Genomic DNA, 24,283 nt, shown 5'->3' with positions numbered 1-24,283 from the left:
GGCGGCATTGAATGAGAAGATTTCGTTGCTTCGCGCGCGTGTACTTGAAGCTGAGGCGCGTTGTGGTAGTAGCGAAGACATGGCAGTCGTAAATGAGCGTTCCGCGCCATCGCAAGTATGCCCCTGGCATACAAAGCCTGCCTTCAAAGGGAAACGAGGCGATCTTAATACTTCATCCAGGCTATTCGAGGGGCGCCAACACGGCAACTCTCTCCTGAAGATAAGTTGGCCGCACTGAGCATGGTTCCAGTGGGCGACCAAGAAGCGAGGGAAGGTCTGGTTGAGCCCCTGGAAACACAGGGCAGCTTCGAGAGCAAGGAACAAGAAGATTTGTGCTTTAGAGCCTCTGAGATGCCTAGCAGATTTACTGCAGATGCAGGTTTGCCTCCAAACAGTTTTAGTGAACGAGAGCCGCTCTTTAGCACAGGTAGTGACGGCGAATGCCGCGGAAAGTACTACCGCTTGGTCCGCTCGGATTCGTCAGGTGTACCCTATGCTGCAGAAGCAGATGGGTTGGACATGGTCGGGGAGCATAGCAATAAGTCACCTCAGATGAGAGTGACGTGGGCTCGTAGTGCAAATGTTGAAAGCAAAGGGAGTACCGTTATGTGTGGGGAGGAGGAGGCGACTCTTATAGTGCGCAACCACGGCCGCTACATAAAAAAAACAGGTGCGGCCTGCTGCGTCGCGTCGCTGTCAATGGGCAAGCGCGTCCCGGTCGAGTTCACAGTTGCGGCCGCAGTTTTTGGTGAGGACGCCACTAGCGCGGTCCGCAAAGCAGAGGCCAGTTCGTGCTACCATAATGCAGCGGCCGTGGTGCTACAATGTGGTCGGCTCGGAATTTATGCGTTGTTCGTGTGGATTTCTGTGTGATCGTGTGTGTGAGTAGCTTTCCTCGTGTTTCTTGCGCCTGAGTGCGTTTATTTGGCGTGCGCGTCTGTGGCGGACGGTTTTTTCCAGCGGTGAGATGCCGCGAAGCTGTTGTGTGCCGCTGTGCAATTCAAACGCGAGCAGAGACGCTACTATGAAGTACCACGAATTCCCTAGCGATCTGCAGCGTCGGGAAGCGTGGCTGAAGAATATTTCTCGCTAAGGGCCATCAGGGAAAGCAAATAAGTGGGAGCCAAGCGACAGGTCGCTGGTATGTGCATTACATTTCACTGAGGATGACTATAAAAAGAACACGAAGATTAAGGTTTTGCTTCCGACTGCGGTCCCAACTGTGTTTCCTGGTTATCCGCACTACATGCAAAAAAAGAACGCGCAGCCCAAAAAACGCCGGCGAATGAATGCAGCTGATGACGCAATAGTTGGGGCAGGTGATTGTGAAAGCTCAGGAGAAAGCCCTAAGATCAAAAGTTCCTCGCACCCTGTGAAAGACGAGATCGAAGCGTTCGTTCCACAGTCGGCCTCAGAACCGAGCACAGAACGTAGCTTTCCTGTAGATCAGGCCTGCCAAACCACATTAGATCTTGCACATCTCTTGGAGGAGTCAAAAAGACCAGTGAACAGATTGAAAACAAAGTTGCTCGTCAAGGAGAACAGTTGAAAAAATTGCAGGCCAATCGAGATGGAATAAAGGAACGCCTTTTAACTTACGAAAGCAACAAAGACGTTCAGGCTTTTATTAATGCTTTACAAGAAGCTCAAGAAGGAGACAAAGCTGCCGTTTTTACCAGCAACCAAGTGGCCAGTTTAGGCAAGAAAAAGCCCGTCTACAATGACGTAATCCTGCGGGAATGTGTTTTATGGAAAGCCTGTTCAAACAAAGGGTACGAGCATGTTCGAAGCAGAGGCCATTTGAAGCTCCCATGTCGTGCTACGCTTCAAAAGTATGTAGGACACTCGTCCGGCGAAGTCGGTGTGACCTCACTGACAAGGGAGCGGCTGCGTGTGGAGCGCGAAGGGCTATCCGTCAACCAGGAAATGTACTGCTCACTCATTGTAGACGAGATGGCCATTGCGCAGAAAGTTATTTACGACAAACAAGTTGACAGGATATTTGGTCTTGTTGACATCAGTCGCGAGGAAGAGTCAAGTGCAGTTCCTCAAGTGGCAAACCGCTTGTTATGCTTCCTCCTACGAGGACTGTCAACAGCTTATGTCATACCGGTGGGCTATTTTTTCACAAGATGACTCAAGAACGACAAGCTTTTTTCAATGACACTCGAAGTCATGAAAGCAGCCGAAGATGTCGGTTTTCATATTGCGAGAATCGTCACTGACAATCACCAAACAAACGTTTCTCTTTTCAAACGTCTCTCAGAAGATGGCACCCTTGTTCATGTTGTGCCCCACCCTCTGCGAAAAGGTCACCCACTCTTTTTGTCTTTAGACCCCAATCACCTCATAAAAAACCTGCGCACTAATTTTCTTGAGCGAGAGATGACGGACGGCGAAGGGCTCATTCAAGGTGGTTTCTACTTGAAGAAACGTTTTGAAATTCAGTCGCAGTTGCTGGTGAAGCCGGTCAGATTTCTTACCCGTGCGCACGTGCAACCCAACAACCTAGAGAAAATGAAAGTGTGCAAGGCGAGACAAATATTTTCTCTCCCAACAATAGCCACGCTTCAATTTCTTCAAGAAGACCCCGAATGTCATCCTGATGCAAGCCAATTCAGAAACAGCGCTACAACAATCAGTTTCCTGAGGATGATCGCGAAATGGTATGCCCTTCATGATATCGGTGCAGTGAAGGCTGGCGGACAGCATCAGGAACCATTTTACACGACAGACGATGAAAGGCTGTCCTGGCTGGAACTAGATTTTGTCTGCTACCTTGAGGACCTCTATATACAAGGCGGCCGGTCAATGCGAATGACAAAAGAGACGTACGAGGCGACACTTGTCACAACACGTTCAACAGTGGCACTGATTGAATACCTTCTTGACCACATCAAGTAGGTTTTTTTTTTCGCCTCAGCTTCAGCTTTTTCATCTATGTGTTATATAGGTTACTTTCTCTATTTCTTGACACGGGGCCTGAACAGCGACCCCATTGAATCACTGTTTAGCTGCCTCCGGCAGTTTAACGGCGGCTACGACAGGGTGGATGCCAGGACTGTAGAGAAACTGCTCAAGGTACTGCCTAAAAATATTCTGAATTGCACTCATCCAACGTTTCATCTAATATAATTGCCTTTATTTTACAGGTTGGCATTCTTCAAGCAGCTAGGGATGGAAACGCGCCGCTTTCTTCCGAAATGGAGGCACTCGTGCGGTTGTCCGTTCCAGATGCTAACACATGCACCCTACCAGCTGCTGTTGAGCGTGCTACCAGGGAGTTTTCCAGTGAGCTCGCATATCTGACGCTGCGGCCTCAAGCAGAAGCAGACCTTGAGCTAGCACCAGTAGCTTTTCTTGCTGGATACGTTGTGAGAGCATGTGAGAAAAAGGTATGAAGTTTTTTTTTGTGCACGCGTGACCCAAGCGGTGTTTTAAATTCGACTTATTATGAGAGTGGTTTACAATTATTAAAGCATGTGCATAAGTTCACGCTGCATATTTATACTCCTATAACTACTTTAGCGGAACAGGTTTTAACACTATCAAGTCCTGGCATTCATAGGCATTTCATTCTGCTTTCCAGGTGCCATGCGAGTCGTGCAATGCCCTGCTGCAAACAGCAGAAGCGACAGGACCACTCCACGGTCTCATCAAAAACATGGACAATGGGGGCTTGGCGTACCCAAGGATGGAAGTGGTCGGGCTTTGCAAGCTCACCTGCACCTTTGTTCAGCGTGTCATGAAGGCAGACGACGTCAGAAAAAGCAGCAAGTTGTGCCACATTCTGATGTCAGCCTTGCTACCACATCTCACTCACTGTGGGCATTTCATGTGTGAAAAAAAACGACCACGCTCACACTGAGGAGCTCTTCAAGGTATTCTTTAAAAAGTTGCTGCGGCCTCTTATAGCCAATTGGGCTGGTAATGCAAGTGCAACTGTAGAGCGAGTCCTGACGTTGTCGCATAAACCTCTGTCAAGGAAAGTTTTCCGCCTGTGAATAAGCTCTTCGTTAGTTACAATAAAATTGCAGTAAAAGTCTTAAGGTGTTCGTCTAATCATTTCACCCTTCTGTCGCCTGCCCATGCAGTTATAAATTTTCCACAAGCTCACCTACATTAATATGTGGTTTCCAATTCGTGACATAATAACGTACATCCAGGCACGTAGCCAAAACTTTTTTTCTTTAGGGAAGGAGGGTGCACGAGGAGGATTAACAAGGTGAGTTTCATGCCAAGTGCAGGGGCGAGTGGAGCTGTTGGGAGAGACATGCCGTCAGAAACACGGGAGAGAGCTAAAATGAGTAGTGCGTAAAAAAAAAACAAGAAAAAAACGGGAGACAAAAGGAAGAAACGTACACAGAACAAGCGCTTGTCAGTTCTGCGTATCTTATTTTGCCACCGTTTCTTTACGTGCTGCTGATTTCATGTCATGCACCTTTACTAACCTGCCGCGCTTGTTCATTGCCGAGAATAGAGAGACAGAGGAAAAGTCAAATTTCGGGAGAAAACGCGGCCACCCTCCTGAGTGCCTGCATCACTGACTACTTCGTCTTGAAGAAACACGTAAATATACTCAGCATACTTCGTAATAACGAGAACTTCTTTTAATTTCAGGTGAGTAAAGCGGGCAACCTTCATGAAGAGTACTGAGGCCCACTCTACAAATATTGGTAGTCCTAGGGCAAACCGTTCACATATGTGGGGTGATCGGCATTTCTAATAACGACTTCAATATTCAACCTGTAATGTGCAGCTATAAAACGCGTAATCTACGGCCTGATTGGAGTAAGTGTCGCGCGTACAAACGCGGCTGTCGAAGCGCTTCTCCGTGAACAGCTGGACCGGTGTGGTGGCGCCAGAGCGGGCGCAAGGAGAACTAGGCCCCGGACACCGTTTCGGCGCCACGCAGCAAGCCGCACCTGTTTTTTTTTTTTATGTAGCGGCCGTGGCTCAACATAGACTACAGAAATACTTCAGTTGAAAGGGAGCATGACCGCTGCATTAAAAATTCGGCAGATCCCACGAACCGTGGGAGTCGATATTATGCGAAGCATGCGGGGGGTAGGTGACTGTGACGTAACTTTTTACTGAGCGACACGTTACAAAATGACGCTAAAGATTTGTATAAATTTGGTACGCACACATATATATCTTGAAGAGCCGTATATGTGTTATATAACCAGTTGTTTACGGTTGGGTAACGCTGCCAATGGCAACGTGGGTATTACCAACACCAGAAGCGGTAAGCTGATATGTAGTGCTTATACGTGGCCCGAGAACGCACGCACGTTTCACGAACCCGTGTGCATGTGTATAAAAAATTCTTGACATTCTTGAACAAGGGCATCATCACCGTGATCAGTGAGCACCAGCAGCTGGTCATGACTTGTTATAGGATCCGGTCGTGATCGTGGTGACGAGGGGCCCATGTGTAGCGAAGTATGTGGTATACTAGAGCTGTTGGAATTCGTGGATGCCTCAGTCATTTCGTCGACAAATTCTCTGTCGACATAGCCGGCGACATGTCGGAATCTGTAGCCACCCTTCGCGTTGGTGAGGTATAGGCCGTCGATGCTGGTAGGCCTGGATAGTGCTACGTAGACCAACATCAGTGGATGGTGTTTGTCGTATTTGTAGACTACCTGGGCTTATGTGGCCTACGTAGCCTAGTCTACAAAGCGGCTGTCAATCAATCTGGCATCATCCTCGGTCAGCATGAGGCCATCGCCCAGCCTCGTAAGAAATGAAGAGGACACTGCATCGTTCCGGTGGACGAAGTGCACTTTACGGTGCGGTGATGTGGATATTATATGTAACTTTCGTTAATGTATTCCTCCGGGATCGAGCAATGCTTCAATATAGCTTGCTGAATCATAGGAATACAAACGTGTTTATTAGACTGCTATAAAAGTGGAGCCAACACTGGAACTACAGACGTTAATCTGATATGACGCCTGTGTTGTAGAAGTACACATCGTAGGAGTATCGTGTAGTGTTTATTGCTTTCTTGTAAAATTAGATAGCCAGCACCACAACCACAATGGACGTTGCACCGATATTACGCCTGCGTAGGCTGTTTTTCCAAACCAGGTTATAGACCTGGCGTGGCTCAGTGGTAGAATACCCGATTGCCACGCAGAATGCTTGGGTTCGATTCCTGTCGAGATCCTAATTTTCATTCTTTCCATTCGTTGAGTCAACGCTGCCGATGTTGGTTTTCCTTAACGCGCTCTAGCATTTAAATTACCATTGTCTGTTCTCGCCGTTCCTAGGTAGATATAAACTGTCAATCACCTGTGGCGCATACCCGTACACCGCGGCCCGTAGTAAACGGGTATGTGCCACACGTGTCTAGTGGAAAGGGTTTGACGACGTACGCGACAGGATTTTAACGTTATTCATGTCATGACCTGGCAATCATATTCATCAAATCCTCTTACCCTCCCATGCAAATTTTGGTCTACACCATGTTAAGGAGGCGATCATGAGAGCACCCAGACGTAGGCGGCTAGATAGATAGATAGATAGATAGATAGATACGTAGATAGAAACGCTCAAAGTGCCAGAGGTTCGCTAAGAAATGCTTCGCATTTAATAATGCGCTGCAGAACAGTAGCACAATGGTTGTACAGCAGCAGTTCAACAAGGCAGCCTTGAGTCTTCTGTAGTATCACGCAGGGCAGAAGCCATTGTCGTGCAGAATGCAAATGCATTACCGCCTTATCTCCCGAGGCAGTGTCATGGCGTGATGAAAGCGATCATTCCGACGGTTTCACTTCGATGCGCGTGGTTCGAACGCCTTCTTGCCAAGTGTCATGATTTGCAGGTGAAAGCTGCGTTTGCGTCCAAAGAAAGCAAGGCGTTTGAGTTGGCCGTCTACGCAAAGCCGGTCATTTGGAAGCGCAGACATGCGTCTTTGATGCATTTGGCCTCAAAGCAGATGCAACGCGAAAATTGTTTCGTGTAGGACGCTATGACTTGAGCGTCCTATTCAAACGACTGACCCGGGTTTGTTTGTTTGTCTTTTGTTGTTTTTTTGCAGTTACGCTTAAAACGGGAATGTATTTTTCCCGTGTTAATGTTCGACATTCCCTTGTGAAGTGATGTATTCTTTGAACGCTTCGCGATGCATTATAACTGTCTAGTGCATTTCCTTATTGTCATGTGTAGTGTATTGTGTGTGATTGTTACGCGCACATGTATCGCCTTTTGTTTGTGTTGCGTGATAAACAGAAGACTTGAATAGGGGCCTATGTGATGTGCGCGCAGAACATTCATAGCGTCTCCTGTGTGGTGTGATGGAAAAGAAAGTAGACGACGACGACGACGCCGGTGCTCGCTCAAGAGCCAGCTCTGCTAACTTAAAGGGGCCCTGCAACACCATTCTTAGTTATATTGGCATAGTCTCATTATTGACGTATGACTCTTCACGAGTCATATGCCGCAAAAAGTTTTCGAATCCGTCAAGTCTAAGTGGTGTTACCAAATTATAGAGATCACGTTCCGCATCTTTCTCCCTCAACTCAACGCCGCGAGCGCGCGGAGAGCTAGGCAGCGACTCGAGGGAGGGAGCGCAGACGAGCGAGGCTCCGCCCAAGAGCGCCGGCGGAAATTTTTTCTTCATTTTTTTCTCTCTGACGTCTGGGCGCAACCACGTGGTCTGTGCCGCCACTTCCGGTCGGCTTGCGTCGTTCTCGTCGAGCGGAGTCGATCGCACTATGTATCGCGCGTGCTTGAAAACTGCGCGTCGGTTTGGTAATGTTGGGTGTGCACCTCGAACGCCGTAGTGTTTTCATCGCTCTGCCAACCATGGAAGCAAACCTGCGCGCTCGTTTGGAACGAATGACAGCTGAGATCGGTTTCGGCCCATACTCCGATACACCGCCTCGTAAGACGGCACTGGCAGACAACCCCGAAGCGCCGCCATTACCGGACGCAAGCATTGTTATCGGAGACATGCTGCACGGCTGCCTCGGTCGGTCGTGAGAACGTGCCGACGATGCAGTTCCCAGCTGACGAGGCAACACTCGAACGGCTGCCACTCTCAACGGCAACCGGCGATGGTCAAAAGCACAGAAATATTCACGTTTTCGGCACTGCGCACGGCGAAGAAAATGGAACCACGCAACTACGAGCAGACGAGCTGTCGGTGAGACCGGAAGTGCTAATATTAATGTTTGTTCGGTGTTTTTAACGCGATAACATAATATAAACATACATATTATCTACTTATTGAACTCAAAATTAACAACGAAAGTAATAATGAGGGTGTTATCGTGATTATAACATCAGCCAATGGTGGAACTGCCGACAATCGCGTCATATTTTGCGGACTAATACATCATTTGTCGAGAGAAGAGGGAGCGATTTTCAGCTGACTTTGAGAATTTATTGTAAATTCCAGGCCGTGCGCATCGCTATAATATTTGGCTCGCGTGTTCTCGGGAGCCTCGACTACCGATCGGCAGCGCTTTTTGAGCATGCTCGAAAAGTGTTGCAGGGCCCCTTTAAGAGGTGAAGAAGAAAAACAGTCGCGTGCGTTCGAAAAGAAAACAGAGGGGGCAGACGGTGCTGGGCGTACGACGCAGTCGGGTGACCGGGCCCGAGTGTCGACGCTCTTGGACGCGGTCCACGAGTTGAAGCTACGGGCTTCACGTGGCCGCTGACGTCCTCCGCCTCCAACTCTTCCCTTCGGCAAGACGCAACGTTCATCGTCAGTCTCCACCAACCAACGCTGGCCTCTTCAAGGGTTGCCGCGCGGCTCGTCTCTTCGCATCGCCCAATTCATTCGACTCTCCGATGGGTGAGCCCGTGCCAGCCGAGATTAAAGGGGCTGATATATTCCAGCGTAACGTCGACGCGCGCGCACGCTCGGCACAGCGACGCTACGCTAATAAACGGGCAGCACTCTATTCCGCCTCGTGCATCGGTATGGTGGCGCCACCGCTCGGCTCAGGCGGTTGTACCCTCTCCCAACCCCCCATAGGATCCCATGCCTTTTGAATGAAGTTTGCGATTCCGTTGCGCAAAAAGAAACTAGCGCCATCTCTCGACAACACGCCACACCGACGATGCAACACCTCCTCTTTCTTCCACTGACTGGCCATGCTCCAAGCTAACTCATCTCTCCACTTTCTTTTATTTCTTTCGGTGGCCGTGAGAGCGCGCGCTGTGCACTTTGTAGCCGACAGTGGACCCGACAAGGCCGGCTGGGCTCGGCACTTTCGTCGCGTCTTCCTTGCACGTTGCAACGTTAATATTGTGTAAGGCGGTGGCCACACGTCGGACGATGAACCCTGATTTCGTTGAGCTGCCATCTCATCAACGGCGATGTTTCAGACGCCTCAGTTGTGTACTTTTGTCCGTTGCTTGCTGGACAAGATGGCTTCCTGCGAGACCGCGTTTTTCCAAGTCAGCTGTGTGTGTAGTTCTCAGCGTCTCAGCAGTTTGATGACGCGAGGACTTCAACTGATGCTACATCGTGGGAACCGCTGAAGTGACTGCAAGCTTGACGACATTGTGCCAGAATATTCTAGCGTACTGTACGCGCACGACTCTGCTACACTTAAAATACCGCGCTTGGCCTCGACCGTCAACCTGGTACGCCTGTGCGCAACAAGTGTGTTGTTATCGTTGTTGCGTCGGTTAATATTGAATTGCAATTGGAATACCGTTCTTGCAAAGGTAAGTGAAGCTGTAAGTAGTTGCCCTTCTATATACTCGCTACTCCACGAACATTACTTCTAGAATCGCATTTTATGTTGAGTTGCACGTACCAAAGGAGAATCTAGCATACGAGATACGTTACACGCGTGCGCATTTCCTATATAAATCTGAGTAATGCCACGCGTGCGCATTTCCTATATAAGTCTGAGTAATGCCATGCTCAATTTAAAGCGCATGTGTTAGAGGATTGTGGCTTCAATGGTGAAAGTGATTAGATATTCCGAAATATGTGATTGCAATGCAGTTTGAACTTTCTCATATGTTAACACGGTCTGTGAACAAAAAAAAACGCTGTGTGAATGTTTGTTGGTCATTTGTTAAAGTACTTTCACGCATTATTATGCAGCTGTGTGACGGCTGTTAAAATGTGCAGCAAGTTAGATTTTGGTTTTCTTGGCCTGGTTGAGTGCTACGAGTGTTGGGCGAAGATAAAAACTCGTGTCTTGTGCGTTTCTTAAGCGGCATGCAGCCGTAATACTCATTGTTGTTGTACTGTTTGGGGTGTTCAATAAAACAAGAAAGCTGTTTCGTACTGCTACACTTTTTATTTCATCTGTGTTAACAGATCACGCAAACAACTTGGACACATGCACGTAAGAAACGTACGCAGTGCATCGCGCGCAGGCATATAAAAACGGGCCTCTCATTTTAAAACAAATAATATAGAACAATCGACGTAACAAACGGCATGGTTGTCTATAGTCGGGTACAACTTTAGAAAAAAGCGGCATTTGCACCTCAAAGGCGGATGCACACGCGCTTCCACCAATGGGCGCGCGCTCTAGACTGACGTCACGAGCCGGACGGCCGGTGCCTCCGCTCAAGGAGAAGAAGCGGGACTATTTCTTTGCCGCGGAGGCAATCGGCTGCCGCGCTTCGGTCATATGGGCGGGGCCTCTCCTTTTTTCTAAAGTTGTACCCGACTATAGTGGAGCAGCGTCGGCAGTACAAATATCAAACCAGAATGAAAAATGAATAGAAAAACGGCGAGTAACAGGCGCTTTGCCTACGGCTTCTATGAGCCGCGCGTATCCACCTTTCGACACCGTTCGCCGTTGGTGGCGCCACCAGTGCCACTGAAAGCAGCAGCGCACGAGGCGGATAGTCCGACGCGCGGCGCGACCGACGCGTCCGGCGTCCGTCAGCGCGCCTCGACTGCAGCCGGCGTAAGATGCTACATGCTGCATACCGCGCCGGCGACGTTACCCAGACTGCACTGCGTCTCTTCGTGAAGAAGGGAGGCCGAGTGCGCTCATATGCGCATGCGTCAAGGCGACGTAGTGCGTCGGGAAAGTGCTCTGTTTTCGCGGCAACGTAACGTCACGAACCTGCCGTCGCCAACTCCCGCCGCAGCGGGCTGACGCGAACGCACATCGGAGTATAACAGAGCCTTGACTTTCTTAAGGACGCTCGCTCTTAGAAACTGTTATTAGTTAATTCTTTCTTTCTTTGCTTCGTTTGCTGTTGCGTTGTTGTCTTCATTCCATGTTCTTATAAAGTGTTGTTATCAACATGCAATCAGCCTCGTCGGTTTGTTAGGAACGTCCACGTTTCTAACCTAAATTTGTATGAACCTTACCGTTCACATTGCAGGCACTACTTGTGCCCTCTTTTGAGCGATACGCTCATTTTCATCGCCCGCGCTAGGCTTCCCGCAGCCTTTCAGCTCCTGGAGCAAAGCTTCCGCTACCGATGTCAACACCGAGTAGCCGCCTTAGAAAGTCGTTCAATATGATTGTGAAAAAGTTACTCACTCTTGTGAAAACACGACCTCCTCATCGCTGACCCCAGGCAGGTTGTAGCTATACCAGGTTTGATCATTTTCAAATTGGCACGATCATACGCCAACTGTTTAACACGAAAGTGTTTTATGCCGGGGTCGACCAAGACTTCAGCGGCGTATTTACGTCACGGAAATGACGTCGAAAAAATTTATACGATCAGATGGCAAAGAAAAATTTCCGTCAATGGGCATCGAACACACAACCGCTCGGTACGCAACAACAGATGCCGGGCACGCTATCCACTGCGCCACGGTCACGGACTCTAGAGGCTTCACAAACGCGCCTTTTATATCTACCACTCTTCTGGTCGGCGAGGTGGTGTTGCCCTCAGGGCGCGGTAAATAAAGTAATTCGTCATTACTGTGGCCTCCGCGATTAACACCTGCACCGCGTTACATGTTCGTTCCATTCGGCGCGTTTTCAATAGAAGTTCAATTTTGCCGATGCCTTAACACACCGCGAGGTGGCGATCTTAGCCTAAGCGTCGCAAAAGCGTTGGCCTCGCTCATAGGCTTCCCAAGCAACGCTTAGCGGCGCTGCTGCTCTTGACAGGCAGCGCCATCTCTGGCAGAAAAAGAGAAACTGGCGTGTTAGCAGCACGCGTTTTCCCTTCTCTCCACCGCGTTGCCGCTCGCTTTGCACGTGCAGAGCCAACACCCTCTAGACTCTAAGGCCGAAGCGCTCTCCGCATTCGAAGTGCTGACGTCACCAAGTGGAGGCGGCGGCGGCAGCGGGAATCCGGTTTCCCCCGTTCCCGGTGGCCCGCTCAAACGCGGATGGATACAAGTCGAAACACGTGTCACTGGTCGTCATTAAGAAAGTCGCGCCATTTTTCTGAATAAACAAATACAATCGGCAGAAGAAACCTGCAATAACCCTATGAGAGTTATCTTTAAATGAAATATCAGCACCCAGCGAGATAACTTTCAACTCAAAAGCGCGCTATATTTAATGACGGAAGGCGAGTAGTGCGGCGGCACACCGGCACGTCAGTATGTTTCTTGCTGCCACACGTGGTACGTCAGTTCTGTCAGTGCAGTGTGCCGTTTTTTTCTAAAATGCGAGAACGTCGTGCGTGCTGAAGCGTGTGTGGGGCATTGAATTCGTCAAACCGAACAAGTGCTGTGTCCTTCAGTGCAGTAGCAATTACGACTTGAAGTGCAAGGTGTGCGTGTTTCGATTTTCCAAGATGCGGAGCTGCGCTAAAAATGGCTGCGCGCGATTTCGTGTGACAACTTCACTCCTTCACAGAACCTCAGGGTGAGTTTTCCTGCAGAATATTCTACATATACTTCCAAGCGTGATTAGAAGTACGACGGTCGCCACTTCTAGAAACGCCAGTGACGAGGATGAGGAATGGCATGACCTAGGGAAGCAAACTGTTCACGGCCTTGCTGCAACGTAGTTGTCACCGAGGAAACGCTGTAAAACATGACGGACATTATCCCGGTATTGGTGTATATGGCAGGGCATGCTGTCTACGCCGCCTTAAAGAAACTCGAGTGAGAAATGTAGAGAAGCAACGACAGTGAATAAAGAAATTTCAGTTTGTGTTGCAGAGAAGCACTGACCTTGTCAGAGCAATGGACCGTGGAAGTATCCTGCTTTTAGCGCTGTTTGTCGTAAATGCTGTCGCATATAATCATGCAGTCCTGGAGCAATCGTCAAAACAAGAAGTGCTTTAAAGTTCTCGAAACAGCACCAAGTGGTTACAGACCTCACCGTGGAGCTCCTAACCAACTCGTCATATTTTAATACCTGCGACGATGGACATGCTTGACAGCTGGTTCTGAAGCAAGAGTTGCAGTGCAGCACGAATCCTCTCATACAAGTCTTTAGCCGCAAGAAATGGTTTTAGAAGCTGAATCGAAATCAAAGAAGGGAGAGCTGGAAACGCTCAGCTAGAAATAGCTCTCGAAGTGCCTTTGGCCCCGCTGTAAATAAAGTTGTTCAGACAAAATGCCATTAGTCTCCCGTTCTCGCTTATAAAGCACGCTTGCGACCTGGTGTAAGATTTCCTGTGTTTCATTTATTGCCTGCCCATAAGTTTCCCTATCACTGGCAAGCGCAACTCGAGAAGGCAAATGTATGGAGCCTACGTATTTTCGCACGAACAGTTAACCTTGCAGTTTTACTTAAGGTCGAAGGGTAGATTGTTCCTACGAATCTTTTTTTTTTTTATTCGAACTTCCCTGAATGCATTACGCGAAGATAATTTTCTTCGAGGTGTGACTACGTGTTCGGGCTCTTTTGTGGCCGATGTATCAATCAGTCGCAAGTTTGTGCTACCAGCCGGATGTATAACCAAGAACCGATGAAAAAAATTATGCGAAGTTCCTGGACATTTGATATATCTATTTCTGTTTACTACCGAGGTGAAATACAGGGCATAAGCTCAGCAAAACTCGGTTTAAGTGCTTGATACTCCTCAGAGCAAACACACGTCTTTTACTTATTCACAAAAGAAAGAAATATGTCAAAATTTGTGAGGCTCATTTGACCGTAAATATTTGCACGCAATTCCTTTACTCCTGGGAAGGGAATTCCTAAGCACCAAACAGGAACACTGACGAAAGAAAAGGCCAAGACAAGCGCACAGCAGACGTCCCTACGCAAGCCTTCGCTGTGTGGCGAGCAACCGCCGCCGCCGCTTCGTGACGTCACGGTGGCAGCCTTCAGGCCTTAAAGTCTAGAGGGTGTTGGCAGAGCTCTCGCGGTGCACTTGCGCCGCCTCACAATGTACCGCTTGCAGTGCGGCTTCAAAAGGATTTTCAAGCTTGACTGGCACTTCCGAAAAGCGAACTTGATAAAATGAGAAAGGCTCGTCAATCACGTTAACGGTGAAGAGCAGACGATCGACAACAACGACGTCCAACTCAAAGCGAAATGCATTTCCCAAGTAGCGATTACACCGTGTAGGACGTATACGGTATACCTCGAGGTAAGTCTCATTCTGTCATGTTAAAGATGAATAATGGTCCACATGCACTCCGAAATGAAGCCGTACACGCTATTGATGTTCTGCGCCGTGGACTACGAATCATATGATTGTTGTTTTGATATGGCATGCTTACAGTAGCAGCCGTGTACTTTCGTGAACAAACGTTTGCGGCTTGCGAAAAACAGATTATACGGCAATGGCACTGCTTCCAGAGAAGGTTAGAGTCAAGTCCTCCGTGCCGCTGGAGAATCATAGGACATGTTTACTAGCGAAAAAGACGAGGACGAGAAGAAGGAATACAGGAGAATCACCCGCCGAAGAAGGAAGAAGAAGAAGGAATACTGGAGAATGAAGGAATACTGGAGAATCACCCGCCGATTAAGACGCGAGGCAGCTAGCTGAGCTTTAACCACTGTGAAGCAAGATGAACTGCTCGCCTCGTTTTTTCGGCTCTCGCGTCATGCTTGCAGTCTTTTTTTTTATGATATCGACTTGACAGGCGTATAAAACCTGCTGCGTGAACGCGGCTAGAAAATTGCACAAAGTCAGAAGGTGGTTACTTTAGGGTTGAAATTGCAAAGCATGTATTAAGTGCCAGTTATATTTAGCGGCTTAAATATATATCACCCTAATAAAGTGACAAAAACAAAGCAAACCTGCAGAGCGATGTCAAAGCTTGCTGCAAATGCACAGACGTCCGTTCCGGCGTGATAAAGCAGCCTTCCCGACGAGTGAAATGCAGGCGCCGAACTTCTGACAATGTGTCGAGTTCAGTTGAATTCAACCAACCGCGCAATGCTAACGGTATAACGCGAATCTGAACGTTCAACAACGACGGGTAGGTCTCACGAACACGGGGAATCAAAACACAAAGTTGCTTCACCTACAACCGTAACGGGACTTTAACAATACGAGAAGACAGCGAGTAATCATTAATGTAGTCGCTGCGTGCATGCGCCGCGTTACTTACCGATTCAGGTAGTCGGAACGAACGAAAGCGATGAACTCAGACAGCCAAAACAGAAGGCGAGACAGCGCTGTCAGCTATCCACGCTTGCCGCCTTTATTTCTCGTACGACACGCCCCGGAAGCGATACAGTTCACCACGTGAATCGTGTGCCTTGGTGTTTTCTGCACTGTTGTGGCTGGCCGCTAAACCGCAATACTTCGGACCACGCTTGCGCTTCCGCGGGGTCGCTTCTGCCATCGCGGCAATGCGCAGCTTCGCACAGCAAGCCTCTCGGTTCAACGTACCCAGCTGACGGCCCCCCAGTTACCCGCACCGAGAGAAGAACGCGTGCGCACGTGCGCTACCGCTACCGTGAAAGGGGCTGAGTCGGCCGCGCAGAAGGTTCAGAGCTTTCCGACAGAGCCGCAGCGCGGCTGGCGCGGCGCTGTCGTCGCGCCGCAAACTTGAGCTTGGGTTCCCTATGGGAGACCAGCGCTGGATAGGTGGCGCGCCGAAAAATGGCGCCTGGCGGGGAGTCGCGACATAACTCAGCCGCTCGCTTGGCCTCCGCGCCGCCGGCTAATCTCGGAGGCCATGCCGCTCGCGCTCAGACGACCGGCCGCACTGTACCGCGGTGAGCGCACGCGCGTGCGCCGTTCTCGTGCTTTATTTTGGCGCGAACAGCTCGAGCAGCCATTGCGCCAGTAATACGGCTCTATGGTTTAAAAAAAAAAAACAACTTTGTCTGAAGGCTAATTTCTCAGGAAAGCACTGGAAAACGGAGAGAAGCCCTGCAAATCAGGCTACGTCTGTGCAACGGCGTCGAAAAGACAGTGCTGTGCCGTGGTGGCGACTCCATAGGACGACTCCGTCGTCACCATTTTGTGGTTGCGTACTGGAATTTGTGTCAAGCTAGTGCAGGCTAACAAGCCTCCATTGATAAGTACGGGCTACGTCGATACCAGCTGCCCGCTACTGCAGTAAAAAAAAAATGTAAGAGGCAAGAGACAGCTGCGTCAATGTTTTTTTTCTGCCGTGGTATGTATGCCGAGCCCGCGGTATGTATGCACGCGGACGTTGATCAAGCAAACCACCGTGCTAGCATAGCATGTATGGTGTCGCGCTGTTATGCTCGAGGGCGCGGGATAGATTCCCGGCCACGGTGGCCACATTTCGATGGGGTTGAAATAAAATGAACACCCGCGTACTGAGATTCATGTGCACATTAAACAACCCGAAGCGGTCAAAATTAATCCCGATTCCCACACTACGGCGTGCCTCATAATCGTACCCTGTTTGGCACGTAAAACGCCAGCAATTGTCGATGTTGATCAAACACGTTTATCCTAAGCAGACACAAGCGAACGAAAAAACTAACACAGTACCTTAAGCGAATTAAACGGCAAGTAAAAATCCAAGACATTTGACCCTTTTCTAGCGAGGCATAAATTGCGATGTCACTTCGCCGCGGCAGCCAATGCACAAACAAGCTTTACCGCATCGGCTGACTCCAGAAAGCTAAGCTTCGAGTAGTCCGCTGCTCTGTTCGTGACAACAACTCTGTCTGTAGCCCAAGTGAAGTTCAACGGAGGCATCCATCGCGTGCGTCTTTCTCATAACAGTTCCGCGGCGTCGGCGAACGTGCCCCCGTACGCATCTCGTAGACAGACAGCTTTCCTTCTGCTTAACTGTTTGCAAATAATGTAGACTACCTGCCTATCCTATCATATTCACTGCACGCGGTGACATCAGAAGGAGCTTGGTGGTGGTCAGATGAAAATATTGTTACATATGCCGCATGCTGCATAATATGTATGTTCTATTTACGACAAAACACGGATTAAATTCTGCTCGTAGGCCCCTATTTCTACTGGTGGCCCTCACTATCGAATAAATCTAGCAGACACGCGCAGTTCGGTTTATAAACCAGCCCGACGCGACTAGACAGGAGAGCAAGAGCAGAACATACTGTGCTCGCCTGACTGCCGGGATGAAATGGCGCGCGCCGTTCCTATACACATGTTTTAGAAGGAAAAGCATAGACGGATACGTCCTCCCTCATTTCTACGTATTGTGGCATTTTAATGCGCAACAGTACCGCCAGCATCCTTTAGTTTTGTTTCGGCGACACGCGCCCGCATCGCCTCAACCAGTCGCCACTATCGTCCGGGGGAGCGGCTGGAGTATGCGCGCTTTGACCGCCAGGGCGGCACTGCCCGCACCGCGGAAACTCCAGCGCTGGTTCCCTATAGCATCACGCTAATCCCAACCAATAATAGATCTGCGACGCGCGCCTGCCTCGCCTGGCCGTTACATCGCGTTACCCGCTCACGCGCTGGCCCCGAGAAAAATCGCGGCCGGAGGGTGGCACGACGCGCTTTGCGTTTCCCTCTAGTCCGCCGGTGGTGTTCAGTCAGATTTTAACATACCGCGAGATGGCGACCAAGTTCTGCGTCCGATATGCGACGCTCTTCTGGCTATCCCACCTCGTTCTCTGATTACGCTTTCACCGCTAACTGCTACAGCTGCCACAACGTTTTGTGTAATCATTTAACATGGACGTTAGCCGTCGCGATGGAGATGTACCACCAATCATCAAAGTGGGTGCATCCCCGTTAAACGGTGCTATAGCTGCCAGACATCACTATACATTGAGCAAACTCTCTTATATCTATGTACAGTAAACATTCAGTTACTTCTGTAAAGGCATGCTTTTCTTTCGTGTTATTCCGACTCCTATGACGGAGGGATGAACCATCTTTTTTTAGCACATGGGGAATAGCACCAACAAACATGCTCTCTTGAAAACGTGATACTTAAATGTCAGAACTGAAGCATGTTGTCCACAGGAATCTCGTGGGTGAAAGATAGGCCATTGCCGTGCAGATTGAAAAGGTTTAAAACCATGCTGATTACACCATTCACAATTGAAGAACACTGTTCGTCCAAAAGTATCCAAAAATCGTCTACATATTAAAAACTTTTAAAACATGCGTGTTCTTTAAACAGTTGTCAGGGGTAATATCCATTTCGGAATGAAGTGTGTGACATAACAAGGGAGGTGATCATGAGCCTATACATATATGCTATTGTGTAAATACTGTTGGTTGTCATAAAGAATAAAGGTACCTTTATAAAGGCGTATATGGTGGACGTGATCACTATCGGTGATCACGTCCACCATATCAAATCTAGTTTTACTAGCGGTAGTTTAAATGTTACCTCCATGCTAGAATGCTCATATTGTCACAAACGGTACCTTGGCGAAACAGCACAGTCTGTTAATGTTAGATTAAACAAGCATCGCGCGGACATGGCGAAGAAATTCCCAAAAGCAGTGACACGGCATTTTAATGTAGCAGGTCACAACTTGGACGATCTCAAGCTTTGCATACTTCAGTCTAACTTCCGGTCCTCAAGAGGCAGAAAATATACAGGGTCATGCCTTATTTACAAGTTTAATGCACTCCACGCAGTGGGTATAAAAGTTTGAAAGGGGGCTCTTGAATCCATCCGATATGGTACATACACAACGATAACCAGTGCGAGTTAAGCTGTTCTTCTAGGAATTTCTAACCTACCAGAATTAAGGGAAACCTGAGGAAACAAGCTCAATCGATGTAGTGTCAGACGCGCTTTTCAAGGGTTGTGGGTTCCTTGGCAGCAGCAAGCGTTTTTTCCACTTCATTTCGTTTCAATCTATGTCCTAATTACTACACTACAGTGTAAAAATTACCTCAGTTTCAGCCAGTGTAAAGTGTGCACAAACAGCCGAGCTGCAGTTCTCATGTGCCGCCCTTGATTCATGCTCAAGCCGCGCTTCCCCGTTTCACTGTGCGACTACTGCTTCGCCCAGGCAGTTACGCCCTGTATGGGCGCATCTGGCAGCCGGTTTTTGCGGGACGAGCGCTATTGAATTGTGACCCCATTTTTTTTCAGACACGGCAACAAGGGAACATGGGCAACCTTAAACTTGATTCAACTCACAGACACGTCTGCCTCTGATAATTTATACATGCTGTGATATATTTACGTAAAATGACACGAGGCATGACTATTTACAAGTGTATTTACTACACTGATGTGCATAGCATCGATCGAGATGGCGGACAGCACGCACAGCGGACAGGCCAGTTCTCTTCGTCGTCTTCTGTAGGCAGAATGTCTGACCCTTGATATGTTAGCTACGTAGCATTACCCCCGGCGGTAAAATCGCCATCTAGGTCTGCGTCTTTAGAAGGAGGGTAGTATGGTTTCAGCCTACTGACGTGCACTGCGTCACTGGGCGTGTTTGCAGGCGGGTTATTCCCGGAGACGGGAACGATCTCGTAGATGACGCCCGTTACTTGGCGGACGATACGGTAAGGATCCATGTACCGAGATAACTTCTCTGACATCCAACACGACGAAGTAGGCACCACAGGAGAACTAGGAAACCAGGTGAGAAGAGAACGGCGACATACCTGCTGTCTTATAGGGTCTTCTGGGTTGCTTGTGAAGCCGACAGGCTAGAGCGGGCGATCTGATGCGCGTGGTCGGCATGAGCGATAGCATCACGTGCGTATTCGCTAGGCGGAGTTGTAGCAGCCAGAAGTAGGGTGTCCAGTGGTAACGTAGAATCACGGCCATAGAGCATATAAAAATGTGAGTAACCGGCGCTGTCATGGCGCGATGAATTGTAGGCGAAGTGTCACGTCAGGTAGCGCCAGGTCCCAGTCATGGTAGTCAGATGAGACATACATGGAGAGCAGGGGCGTAGCCAGAAATTTTTTCGGGGGGGGGGGGGGGTTCAACCATACTTTATATATATTTGTGCGCGCGTGTGTATGTGTGCGTGTATATATACGCAAGCAAAACTGAAAATTTTCGGGAGGGGTTTGAACCCCCCTCAACCCTCCCCTGGCTACGCCCCTGAGAGAGAGCATGTCTTTGAGGGCGTCATTTAGGCACTCAGTGATGCTATTTGTTTGGGGATGGTAAGAAGTGGTCAACTTGTGCTGCGTTGAGGAAGAGCACAAATAATCGTCGATTACTCGTGAGAAAAATGTGCGGCCACGATCGGTGAGCAATGGCCGAGGAGCGCCATGGTGTAGAGTGACATTGTGGAGCAAAAAGTCGGCAACGTCAGTAGCAGTGCTGGTGGGGAGCACTCGAGTGATGGCATACCTGGTCGCATGGCCTATAGCAGCTGCGACCGACTGCTGCCAGAGTTTGACTCAAAAAAAAAAGGACCGAGAAGGTCTACACCAACACGAAAGAAAGGTTCGGTAGGCATGGAGATCAGGTGAAGGAGTCCAGCAGAGGGTGCAGCAGGTCGCTTCCGACGTTGGCACTTATCGCTTGAGGCCACGTAAAGTAGAACGGACCGGGCGAGACTGCGCCAAAAGTGGCGCCGGACACGGTTGTACGTGCGAGATACGCCCAGGTGGCCGGCAGTTGGTTCGTAGTGACAGAGGCGTAGCCAGAAATTTTTTTCGGGGGGGGGGGGGGGGGGTTCAACCATCCTTTTTGTATGTTCGTGCGTGCGTTTGTATGTGTGTGTGTCGAAAAATAAAAAAATTGGGGGGGGGGGTGTTCAACCCTCCCCCCCTTCCCCCCCCTTGGCTACGCTCCTGCGTAGCAAAGCTCATGTAGGACCGTTGAACGCAGATGTTTAGGCAAGACGAGATGTACCTCAGGGCCATCTGGCTGAACGCTACGACGGTACAGCGTCCATTCAAGAGGACAAACATGCCGAGTGTCGGGTCGTTAGGGGAACACTGAAGACGGTAAATGAGCGATCGCAAGGAAGCATCGCGACGTTGTTCGTCACCATTCTGTAGAAACTGAGACATGGAGGCTGGGCTAGGCTTGATGACCGATCCGTGTGGCTGGTCAACAGGGTAGCAGGACAAGCAATCTATGTCCACATGGAGGCGTCGAGACTTGTAGGCAATTGAGTAGGAGTACTCCTGAAGATGCAATGCCCAACGACCAAGTCGTCTAGTAGCGTCAAGAGAAGCCAACAGAGCGTGTGATGATCTATTACGACACGGAAAGGGCGGCCATACAAATAAGGTCGGAATTCTGAAACCGCCCAGACAAGGGCAAGCCTTCCCTTTCTGTTATAGAGTAGTTGCGTTAAGACTTCGAAAGGAGACAACTTCGTACGTAATAACACGATCAACGCCCCGTTGAGTTTGGGCCAAAACTGCGCCGATGACGTGAACACTAGCGTCTGTGTGCACTTCTGTAGGAGCATCTGTATCAAAATGCGCAAGTATACGTGGTGTCGTTGTGCGGTGATTAGCTAAGAGACGGCGTCAGCTTGGAGAGGACCCCAACGAAACGGGAGGTCTTGTTTTAAAGGTCAGTGAGTGGGCGTGCGAGTGTCGCAAAGTTTTTTGCGAACCGGCAAAAGTAGGAGCACAGGCCCACAAAACTGCGAACATCATGGACAGAGCGCGGAACGAGGAATTTCGTTAGAGCGCATATTTTGCCGTGTCTGGTCGTGCACCGGAAGCGTCAACCAGGTAGCGCAACACAGTAATTTGACGAAGAGCGAAGTGGCAGCTCGAAGAATTTAGCTGGAGGCCCGCTTGTCGGAACATTGATAGAATGGTCGAAAGGCGTTCAAGGTGTGTTGCGAAGGTGGGTGAGAATGGTATCACGTCGTCCAAGTAACACAAGCACGTCGGCCATTTAGATCCTTGAAGCAGCGTGTGCATCATTCTCTCGAGTGTTGCTGGAGCGTTGCAGAGACCAATGGGTGTGACCATGAATTGTTGAATTGGCAAAGGCCGACAGGGGTAACGCAAGCGGTCTTCTCACGATCCACATCGTCTGCAGCAATTTGCCAGTAGCCAGATCGGAGGTCGAGAGATGAAAAGAAGGAGGCAGTCGAGTGCATCGTCCATACGTGGAAAAGGGTACACGTCTTTCTGGGTCAGTTTGTTGAGGTGCGGATAATCAATGCAGAGACTCCAGGAGCCGTGTTTCTTTTTTACTAATTCCACGGAGATGGCACAAGGGCTAGACGATGGCTCGATGATGTTTTTGACTAGCATTTTGTCAACTTCTTTTGTAGCGTTAGCCACACTGGCCTAGCCGAATCAGTTTCGCGTGGCTCCGCAAGAGCCGTGCTGCGCATGCGCGAGGATCAGTGATGTCACACAGCTGGCGCATCGGAGCCGGCACCTCCCGCGCACTCCGCTGTTCCCGCGCGCGACTCGCTGCCGCCGGTCTGCGCTTTCCCGAGGGGTGACGTCGTAGCCGAGGTAGACGTACTGGCACCGGCGCGCGCCCATCTATTCGCATTCGCTGTGCAGTTGCCGTCTGACACTGCGCTGGAGCCGCTTGATAGCGCCTCTGACTGGCGTTTGCCAGTGTGGTTTAGCCGTGGAGAAGGAGAGCGCAAATGCTGCTAAACGGCACAGAAGAGCGAAGAAGCTTAACTCATCGGATCCCGAAGTAGTTGCCTGGCAAAATAAATATACATGTGCCACATAATATGGATACCATGTGTGTGTCATTGGAGCAGGAGTAAGCATGATAATCAAGCTAATCCTAGACAATCAGGAAAGCTAAGAACAATCAGCTGAACCTGTGCTAACGCTACGTTATCCTGGCATAGCCGAGCTAAGCCACTGCAACATTTTTGAATCACTGCTCGCTCTGATACGGACACGCGGTAAGGCCGACGGTGGATGGGCGCAGAATCACCAGTGTTAATTCGGTGCGTGACAATCTTAGTCTGGCCCAAGAGACGATCATGGATATCATGGAACGAGCGCAGGAACATTGCGGGCATTTACTTCAAGCAGGCTGTGGTGTGTGGGGAGCGTCAGCAGAGGATTTCCAGGCGTCGATGGTATTGCAGCCTCACCTCCATAAGCTGCACTAACTGTTTTCCTACTGCGAGCGTCCAGAGAAGGTCAGCGAGGAAAAGCGTCGAGCCTGCGGAGAGAGATATTGGCGGCGTTGCGCCAACGGGGAGCGGGAGTAGCAGCGAACGGGCCAAGCGGCGTCATTGGTGAGAGGCTCATGAGAGGACAACGAATAGAAATTGGAGGGTGCAGCGGCTTAACGTCTACAATTGGTAGGGAGCATGTAGGTAGGGTTAGGTCTGGAGACGTGGGTTTAACCAACGGCGACGGCAATAGCGAGAAATGTGCCCAGGCTGGTGACAGGAAAAGCAGATCGACTGGTCGTCGGGTATTCCGTAAGGTTGCGGAAGGGCATTGTAGGAGAGGATCGGCGAGCGTTTCCAGGTGAGTAGGCCGTACCGCAGGGTGAGTGAGGGGACATGCCGGCGGAAGACCGATGTTTGCAGACTCCTGCCTGACCACAGCTTGAATGAAGGCTACCAATGGCTGGGATGGGTCAGTGGCGTGTCTTGTGAAAACGGGTGGTTGAATCGGAGCAGGACAGGCAGCTTCAGACGAACAATACGTGCGACGTTATCACAGATGGGCGGCTGGCGAGCGGCTTCACACGATGTAGTTGCAGCCGTGTTGGGCAGCCGCGTGAATATCTGCGTTATACGGCGGCTCTTGGCTTGTTCAAACCGCAGGCACTCTGTGATGATTGCGTCGACGGTGACAACGTTGGTATAGACGAGCAGGTTGAAGGCATAGTCTGCGATGCCTTTCAGCACATGCGATACCTTGTTAGACTCAGGCACGTGCTCGTCAACCAGGCGGCAAAGGGCGATGACGTCGTGAATGTACGCGGCGTACGATTCGGCAGATGTCTGTGCCCGAGTTACCAGTTGATTCAGCGCAGCCATCTGTCGTCCAGTGGTGTTGCTAAAAAGGTCGCGGATCTTCTGCATGAAAGATTTCCAGCTTGTAATGTCAGCTTCGTCCGTCTAGAACCACACCTGCGGTGGGCCATCAA

General features: G+C 49.8%; 2 protein-coding genes across 2 annotated transcripts in view; one reads left to right on the top strand and one right to left on the bottom strand.

Annotated features, from left to right (window-relative positions):
* Positions 1-24,283, bottom strand: part of LOC119394556 (carboxypeptidase N subunit 2) — a 342,645-nt gene that overhangs the window by 228,175 nt on the left and 90,187 nt on the right. The gene's annotated exons all lie outside the window — the stretch shown is intronic.
* LOC119394555 (uncharacterized) lies at positions 3,159-4,032 on the top strand. The gene is made up of 2 exons (XM_049415830.1): positions 3,159-3,395; positions 3,590-4,032. The coding sequence occupies exons 1-2, from the start codon at positions 3,204-3,206 to the stop codon at positions 3,866-3,868; spliced, it is 471 nt and encodes a 156-aa protein (XP_049271787.1). The 5' UTR covers positions 3,159-3,203; the 3' UTR covers positions 3,869-4,032.

Source organism: Rhipicephalus sanguineus, chromosome 5 (assembly GCF_013339695.2).
Source record: "Rhipicephalus sanguineus isolate Rsan-2018 chromosome 5, BIME_Rsan_1.4, whole genome shotgun sequence".
Classification (NCBI taxonomy): Eukaryota; Metazoa; Arthropoda; class Arachnida; order Ixodida; family Ixodidae; genus Rhipicephalus; species Rhipicephalus sanguineus.
This window is presented reverse-complemented; position numbering and strand designations above follow the sequence as displayed.

Bases quoted from the DNA above. Each gene is read 5' to 3' on its own strand.
- LOC119394555 (XM_049415830.1), top strand. From the start codon at position 3,204: ATGGAGGCACTCGTGCGGTTGTCCGTTCCAGATGCTAACACATGCACC. The intron at 3,396-3,589 runs GTATGAAGTTTT...TCTGCTTTCCAG, and splicing joins TGAGAGCATGTGAGAAAAAG to GTGCCATGCGAGTCGTGCAA.